At 33.3% G+C, this 9,280-nt stretch overlaps 1 protein-coding gene across 1 annotated transcript; it reads left to right on the top strand.

Annotated features, from left to right (window-relative positions):
* Positions 1-549: 549 nt before the first annotated feature.
* Positions 550-6,669, top strand: LOC125060931 (U-Kazal-Dg21.2). The gene is made up of 4 exons (XM_047666048.1): positions 550-687; positions 3,069-3,215; positions 5,735-5,941; positions 6,549-6,669. Exons 1-4 carry the CDS (start codon positions 654-656, stop codon positions 6,653-6,655), a joined length of 495 nt encoding a protein of 164 aa, XP_047522004.1. The 5' UTR covers positions 550-653; the 3' UTR covers positions 6,656-6,669.
* The last annotated feature ends 2,611 nt before the right edge of the window (positions 6,670-9,280 follow it).

The raw sequence follows: 9,280 nt of genomic DNA, 5'->3' as shown, positions 1-9,280 counted from the left end.
TTCTTCCAGGCAACCCTAATATGGAACAATAAAAAAAGAGACACCTAAACTAAAATAAAGTAAAATGTAAAGAAAACATATAAATAATAATATGCATAAACAAAAATGTTAAAGCTAATCCAAAGGTTATTTGAGTCACAATTAATATATTTGTTAACGTAAAATTGTAAACACCGTTAGATTGTAATCTATCTCGCGAGATTATAAACTGTCGAAAGATTGTGAACCTCAACGAACTGCTTACAATTTAACGTATTATTATTCGGTAGATTGTACTACACTAACTTAGTTATCATTCAAACTTCTTTGGTCAATTACAGATTAATTTTACTTTTCAACAATTTCATATAACTACCGAATAATAATACGTTAAATTGTAAGCAGTTCGTTGAGGTTCACAATCTTTCGACAGTTTATAATCTCGCGAGATAGATTACAATCTAACGGTGTTTACAATTTTACGGTGACATATTATATATCCATTTATTTAAGGTGTGATCAGTGTTACTCAAAGGTTTTTAAAAATTTGAATAAAAATTGCAATAGATTGTTGATTGGAAAGTTACCGACGTTATAAATAAATGTGGAAATGTAAAATTTTATTGCAGATTTTTAATTATAATAAAAATTAAATTAGTTTTGTTCCACTCACTATGATTTATGCTGTTGTGCTTACTATTTTAATGTGTGAGTATTCTAGTTTTAACAAAATTCCTTAAAAGGCGGAAAACCTTCAAGGCAATTATTTTTCGTTAAAGTTGGGGCGAAATTAACGGAGTATAACGCAGACACATTTTTGTTTCTGTTTTCTGTTGGACTTAGTTAACGGTACTTTAGTTTCATCCTTTAAATATAATAATTTGTCGTCTAAAACCATTACAAAAAAAGTGCGTGCGTACAAAGTATAAATGTAAGAAGTGAAACATCTTTGGCAAACTAATTTTTAAGTCTTGTTCCTATTTATACAAATCTAAAACTTTAGATTTCCGAGACTTAGAGGGAGGGAAAAAGGAAGATATGTTAGGAATTTAATTGTCATAAAAATATTAAAAGTGTCGAAAATCAATACAAATTATAATTTTTTTTTTTATTTATTTCATCGATCATAAAAACACGTGGTATTTTAATTTACAATTCGTCATTTGAGATTTCATAAATTCTCTTTACGAAATTTAATTTAAAAAAAAGAATTTCTATAAGGTCATTCACCCTTCTCACTCTCTCAATCTGTCTCAATCGCTCTCTCCCTTTTCTTCGACTAAAACGCTGCACATCTTCGTGACGCTAATATTATTATGATTGCGTTTTATCCGTAAAATTTTTACCCTCAAGCTCCTAAAGAAGTTTCACTTCAAAAATATCTAGCTCGCTAAAACAAACGTATCCCATTTTTTCTAGGATTAAGTATTGAAGATTATAATAAGTAACAAATGAGTTTGAGATAGACATAAATAAAATTTGTTGGAATGGTAAATTTTAAAAGATTCCAACATCAAGTGATAGCCAGAATGGTGACCATAGACAATTGCCCTGATAAGTAAGGCAAAAATAACGCCAAACACTATTACTAGGTGGCGCTACGTTACATCATTTTTCTAAACAATAAAATTATTAAAATTATAAATATGGCTTAAATATAAGAGAAATATGTGCTCTGATATCAGGCATAGACTAAAAATATTAGAGCAAGAATTGACTACTCTACTCTGTTAGACACATTCTTACAAAAAAGAAACATATTTAAATAGATATATATAAGTATGGAATCATAAGCCATAGAGCGTCGTCTTAATAAATCATACAAGTATCCAACAAAATTTGACATTTAGAATAAACCTCTCAAAATTATGTATCTATTTCACGTATCTACATTCATCTTACCAAATTGTTGTTAAATTAACGTCATTTATATGAAGGCTCACATCTTAATTGTGAGAGCAGAACCCGAAAATTACTAGAGATACTACTGTCTCTCATATTATTCAAATTTAATTACAGAATTCGATTATGTTAATTAGAAATTTTCTCGTATCGCACGTTGATTTTGGAATTTGTGGTGTAAAATTTTTGTAACGACTTACGTAAATAAATTAAAAAAATTAAAAAATAAATCAGTAGCACCCCCCTTCCACTGCGAGCGGAACGGACCCATTACGGACTCCGCTATACTCGTAACGATGATTTTCATACATGTGCTTCCGCGGAGACGAGCGCAGCGGAGAGAGCGAGTTGAAAGAGTCGCATATGAGGTTAGCGAGTGGACCGAGTTTCCCACGGAAATGAAAATGTATGGAAATCATCGTTACGAGTATAGCGGTGTGTTGAAAGAGTCACATATGAGGTTAGCGAGTGGACCGAGTTTCCCACGGAAATGAAAATGAAAATCATCGTTACTAGTATAGCGGAGTCCGTAATGGGTCCGTTCCGCTCGCAGTGGTAGGCGGGCATTTAGGTCTGGGCCTCAGTTTTCTGAATCTGTTTCATGATCATTTTTCAATCAAGGCAAGGCAAGTAGATGATCAGCCTCCAGTGCCTGACACACGCCGTCGACTTTTTTGGCTTTTGGGCTTTTTCTAAGACATGTCGGTTTCCTCACGATGTTTTCCTTCACCGTTTGGGCAAATGTTAAATGCCCGCATAGAAAGAAAGCCCATTGGTGCACAGCTGGGGATCGAACCTACGACCTCAGGGATGAGAGTCGCAAGCTGAAGCCACTATGCCAACACTACGTAAATAAATTTAGTGATCTATATTTTAACTAATACAAAAAATAAGGTTGCAATTGTCACTTCTCAACTATTTTATGTGAAGTGTGAAGTTTAAATCTTAGTAACCATAGTTATGGCCAACAATTTTACAACGAACAATAATATCGTAAATAAAAACAATGCGAAACATAATTTGAGTTGATTCTTAATTCAAAGATATATGTTTAATCAAGGTCTTAGTAAGTATATAAATCTTAGATAATATAGTATATATGTATGTCTCGGAACATAAGAATTTGCGTCAGTGCGTCTTCTGTCATTTTAAAACAATTACTCATTAATATCTATTGGTAATTGCAGCTTCGTCCATAATAGATGGAAAGAAATGCGATATAGTATGCCCTGATGATGGAGAAATGATTTGCACATTCGATATTCATAATAAGATATACAAGATGTTTCCAAATGATTGCGCGATGGCTGGATATGCGCAGTGTCATCAAGTGGGTTAGTAAAGAATACGTTAATAGAAGTTCATTCTCAGTCAAAATACATGTCACTTAGGCCAGGTTCACACGGCATTGTCTTGCACGTTTTTATTATTATTACAACATTTATATGATTTAATAATTTAAATCATAACGTTGTTTCGTACCCAAAATCCTGACCGAATTACGTTTTTATGGAAGGTTTTCCTTTCAATACGCAATCAATATGGTCTGAAAACCACTTACTTCGCGTAACCCGAAAAAATATTTTTTTCACCGGGTCGCGAACACCCGTATATACGATAACCAATGCTATGCAAGTGGAAGTAGCCACCTTCGTTATTAATCACCGTTTAAGAAAAATAAATAACATTATTAAAACTCTCTTTTAGTAATAATATTTAAAAAATAAGCAAATTGTTTTAAATTATTCCGAACAAATGAACACGATGTGATTTTATTACTTTCTTTCTGGAATATTGTCTTGACAAAGAGAATGTAATCCAATAAGCTGATTTTCTTCGTCTTGTTACTTAAGAAGCGGAACAACAGAAATATTTTTTGAAGTTACCGCTTTGGTTCAAAAAACGATTTCAAATGCTCTGCAGATACATAATCTTATAATGGGTCAATACATATTAGTAACTGTTTAAAATTCGTTTAAAAGAAAAACAAGGTTGCTGGTTGGTTTTGTAAAACGCTAATAATTTTTTGACCAGGTGATAAATATTTATAATGTTTAGGGTCTGTTTCACAATGTACGGATAGTTCAAGATAAGTTCCAAATTAGCTATTTATTACTTATCGGTAGGATAAACACTATTGTTTCGTTTCACGACTGTCAGATAGCGCTATTCGTCACATAAACTCCATCATAAGTTATGAGTCCGATGAAGTGTCAAACAGCACAATTTATCTTCCAAATAATTTATGCGTTGTATAGATTTTTGGTACTTTATCCATACATTGTGAACCTTGTGCAGACCCTTACTCGTAAATATTGAACATTTTTGAGTATATTTGAAAAGGATGGTTACATCTAAATCTAGTGGCGCTATAATCTTTTAGGTCTGGGTCTAAACTCCGTTTTGTTATCAATTATTGTTAGGTGAGCCTTGACACGCGCCGTAGACTTTACGGGTGTAAGGTGCACCATCATTATAATGTTTTTCTTTAACGTACGAGCGTTAAATGCATATTAGAAATTCCATAGGTGCACAGCCGGGTATCCAACTTACGACTTAGATATAAGAGTCGCAGGGTGAAGCTACCAGGCCAACAGCCCTCTAGGGTGGCATTACCTTTAAGGATAAATTCCCCAATTAATAGTTGAAAATCTTTTTAATTTGCATGGCTTTAAAATGCGCTTAAACAATAAAAAATTATAAGTATTGATTCAGTTCAAATTTCATAACAGGAATTTCGGAATGTGTTTTATTATATATATAAGATTTCTACTATCAAGCTACGACTATTTGCCAAATATTGTAGAAATAAATACAGGCTATGTTAATTATCCAGATAAGGTAGTATTCTAATGGTGAAAGAATTTGGAATCGATCTTCAAACTTGAAAACAGTTATTTCTGAATGTGTTTAATTGTAAACCCTTGGCTTCGGTGATGATTTCTATTATCAAGCCACGATAATTATTGTCCAAATTTTTTAGAAATAAATATTGCCTATCTTAATCTTATGGCGCTTCTAAACGGGCCATGTTTTGCTGCAAATGATGGCTGCAACACTGTGGCCGGCAACATTGCAAACAATAGCAGCCACACTATGCAATATTGCAGTAATGTTCCGGCCATATAGCCAAACATGTTTTGTATAGCCACATATGGCCGATGTTGCCCCGATGGGTGGCCGGACGATCGCTAGGCTATTGAATTCAACTGCAATTGCACAGCCAGTTCTATTGTTGTTTCAGTCACTCTCTTTGTTATGGCACAGTGTATCCTTTTTTTTATTCTGTGTTTTGCGATCAGCTGCATTTTGACGTTAAATTAAATATTAATTAAAATTCAAGACTCAAATTGTCTACAGTTTCACGCCTATTTAAGTAAGGTCGTATCCACAATCTCTTCTTTTTCTGTTTCTTTTTTAAAACAATAAAAGCTGCTGCGATCAGTGTGATTTGGTTAGCCATTGTTGGCGGTTTGTGTGGCCCGTTTAGAAGTCTGCATCATGGGCCATACTATTGCAGACATATTGCAACACATGGCCCAGCCATAGATTGTTCGGCCATCAGCTGCATTAAAATATTTTTGTAATGGCCTGGCAATTAGTTGCCAACAGTGCAGCCATCAATTGCAGCAAAACATGACCCGTTTAGAAGCGCCATTAATAATGTATATAATTCTTATGGTAAATGAATTTGGAATCGAACCAGTAGTTATTACAGTCACATGTACACATTCAGAGCCTGGGATACATGTTTGTTTGTTACATTATTTTTCCTATGATGATTAGTAGTTTAATAGTTGGCAACATATAAACCTTCAAATAAATTTTCCTTAATTTACTTTTCCTTTTCCAGATTTCGTTAGGACACCGATGAAATTTTGTATAAAGGAACACTTTGTGAGCGCTAGGCGAGTGTATGGCGAATCATGTCCAGTGTTCTGTCCAAGCCACTACAGTCCAGTATGCGGAGCTTCGAAGTACAGAGGCTATAATTACAGAACGTTTAACAATGGGTGCTATTTAGACATGATTAATTGTAGGGGAGATGATGACTATGAAGGTATTTCTTTAGTACGATTTGAACAGTACGATAATCTGTTATTCTGTATTTTATTAAAGTTTATTTATTTAACAAAATAAGCTACCACTATAAATGACCCTCAGATTTTAGAATCGGGACCTAGACATAGTATGATTTCCGTAGGTCCAAAACCTCAGATTTGACATATGGAAGTAGCACTTAGCGCTCAGTCTCAACTCTGAATGATTCTAAGTATGTTTATTTTGTCATGAGTCTTTATTCCCAACACACATAGATCCAGTATTTACAATATTCTTGACCATGTAGGTAGTAGTAAAAAAAAAAATATCGTAATAAAGCACGCGAAATGTCGGTTAAATTTAAAATTATGAAAAATAAATGTAAATACATAAGTTCAATCCGGTTAAAAATTGTTTTATTAAAAATAATAATCAAAAATTAATAAATAGAAAATCAAAATAAATTTGAAAAGGTTGGTCCCTGTGGCAGTGTACCTAATATAAGTATCGCAATACAGCAACTCGCTGTATGTTGACAGCGTTTAACGTAGGTACTGCTACAGTGATCAAACTTTTAAATTTGTTTTAATTTTCTATTTATTCTAGTATACCTTATTATATTTCAGGTTATGTGGAAGTGCCATTGAGCTTCTGTCAGCGTCATCTTATGAAAAATATATTTAAAGAAAAAATAACTGTTTCAAACATCTACGATTACAGAGATTATGATTAAATATTGATGTTTAATTGTTCATTTTATTGAACACTAGATTACATTATTATTATTTATGATTCCCACCGCTTAAACCTTCCCTGAACTTTCACGAATATTTATAGACCATATCCAAATCGGTTCAGCCATTGCCGAGTTTTAGCGAGACAAACGAAAAGCAATTAATGTTTATAAATATAGATTATTAATTTTTTTAAGAGTTTGAAAGAAATTGAAGTTTACTTTGATATACAATATACAACAGTAGAAGATTGATAATTGTTTTTTTTCCTCACTTAAAGAATTATTACTCTGTGATTCAAATTAACTGGAAAGTAAGGTAATATCATATTATGTGCCATAAAGGTTAAAATAATTTATAATTTAATTTGGAATCCATGTGTCCATTGAAATCATATCACAACTTTCCACCTGACTAGCGGCCTACATCGCCATAATTAATTTGACAAAACCCGCATTACCTCTATATGATAAACATTAAATGCAAATTGAAATATGTCAAACAAAACTCTGATGTCATGTCAAAATGAAATATAGGTCGTGGGTATACACTTAACTAATTTTTTCATTGAAACATGTGATGCAATTAAAAAAATGATTTATTTATCTGCATATTGACGTAGGAAAGCATATTTTCTGTAAGTAGACAAAATACCTAAAGTGACTTTTTCCTGCCATTAGAATCAGAAAAAAAAGCCGCATCGAATGACCCGGGTCCTGTGTCTCTACGATGAAAAAAAATTACATACGCCGTTGAAAACGCACGTACTTATATTTTTTTTAGCAAGATTAAATGCTGTATGTAGACCAAAATCTAGTCATTTCAGGCATTTTGTACTTACAACAAAAGAAAAACTGCATTTTTTTCTTTACAAATACTTACTTCTTCCCATTTAAAAACTTAACGCTACTTACAGCATTTCAGCGGCGTGTGATTTTTACATTCGTTTAGTTACAGCAAGTTTAGGGAACCTACAGTTTTAGTTTTTTTTACCATTTACCTACGACATTTTATTTCAACCAAACATTACATTACCAAATGACCCACTGCATTTCTAGATCTAATCATAATTATAAACTAATCTTACATCTTGAATTGCAATTGAAAGTACCCAAATACATAAATTTACTGCATACAGCATATTTACCGCCTGTAAATTGATAATATTTCCGCGCGTACATTTTTCTTCCTTAGTTACAGCGTTTTAAAGGTTTGTGATTTAAAAAACTGTTTGCTGTAACTAGCCAAACACGTACTTATAGTAACTTTGGATAAAAAGTTTACATTGCAAATGGTGACTGGCAGTTAAAAAAATATATGTTTCAAAAATGGTAGCAATATCATGGATAGGTCAGACACTATTAATTTTTTTCCGAAATTAATAAAGTTTTTTGGCTCTGGTGAACAATTGCAATATGTCTACTTACAGCAAATGTGCTTTCCTACGTCGATATTGTTATTTTCCACTGTCTTACATGCGCCAATTAGCAACAGCTTAGGGGCCGCATAACATCATTGTTTTTAAACGGTTTTATTAAACGGTTTTATTAAACGGTTTTATTTAGCTCACCCCGTTTGTTTTATTTATTCTTGGGTCAAATTTAGTAATTCAAATTTCACCCTCTTCCTGTCAACCGATTAATCTGAAATTTTGTATACACTTTGGATTTTGGTGACAATACAATTATGTTTATTCATTATCATTATAAATCCAAGATGGCGGCCTCTACAAAATGGCGGATAACTTAGGTTTTATCAATCCCATCAACATGGGTATCAAATGAAAGGTCTTAACAAGTAGAATACAATTTACTATGCAAAATTGAAATCTAAGATGGCCGCCGCTACCAAATGGCTGATAACAATTTTTTATCAATCCCACCAATATGGGTATCAAATAAAAGGGCTTGACAAGAAGAATACAGTGCACTATACAACCTCAATATTTAAGATGGGCGCAGCCACCAAATGGCGTATAATAATAAGATTTAAATTTAGAAATTGAATCTGTAATTTAGATATCTGATTAATCCAGCCTGAATCCACCACCCAAGTCAAGATTTTGTATCGTGTTGAGGACTGTGTGGCGTTAGGGTGGCTAAAAATGATACGTCGTTAGCGGTACACCACCCAAGTTAAGGTGAAAGGTTAAAACGCGCCGAGAACTGTATGGCATTAGGGTGGATAAAAATGATATGTCGTTAGCTTTTTCCCCTCAAGACTCAGGCGCATCTTGTTGTACATAGCCTTGCCCCTTTATTGGACCTCTGGGGGGGTCGACCGTTTAAATGTCCATTACTCGTGGGAATAAAATGGTAAAAAAAAATATAAAAAATACAAACACAAATAAAACAGAAACTGCAACACAACGTAAACGAAGGCTTCAAAAAGCGAAAGAAAAGTATAAAGCAAAACGAGCTAAAGAAAGTGAAGGTGATAGAAATAGTCGATTACAGAAACGACGGGAACAATTAGCGTCAAAAACACCTGAGCACTATGAGGCCAGGTTAAAAAAGCAACGTCAGCGATATTCACAAATGACGGCATCAGAAACGCCTGAAGAATATGAAGCCAGGTTAACAAAGCAACGTGAGCGATACACACAGATGATAGCGTCAGAAACG

This window comes from Pieris napi, chromosome 22, assembly GCF_905475465.1.
Source record: "Pieris napi chromosome 22, ilPieNapi1.2, whole genome shotgun sequence".
Lineage (NCBI taxonomy): Eukaryota > Metazoa > Arthropoda > Insecta > Lepidoptera > Pieridae > Pieris > Pieris napi.
This window is presented reverse-complemented; position numbering and strand designations above follow the sequence as displayed.

Bases quoted from the DNA above. Each gene is read 5' to 3' on its own strand.
- LOC125060931 (XM_047666048.1), top strand. From the start codon at position 654: ATGATTTATGCTGTTGTGCTTACTATTTTAATGT. The intron at 688-3,068 runs GTGAGTATTCTA...TGGTAATTGCAG, and splicing joins TGTGCTTACTATTTTAATGT to CTTCGTCCATAATAGATGGA. The intron at 5,942-6,548 runs GTATTTCTTTAG...ATTATATTTCAG, and splicing joins GGGAGATGATGACTATGAAG to GTTATGTGGAAGTGCCATTG.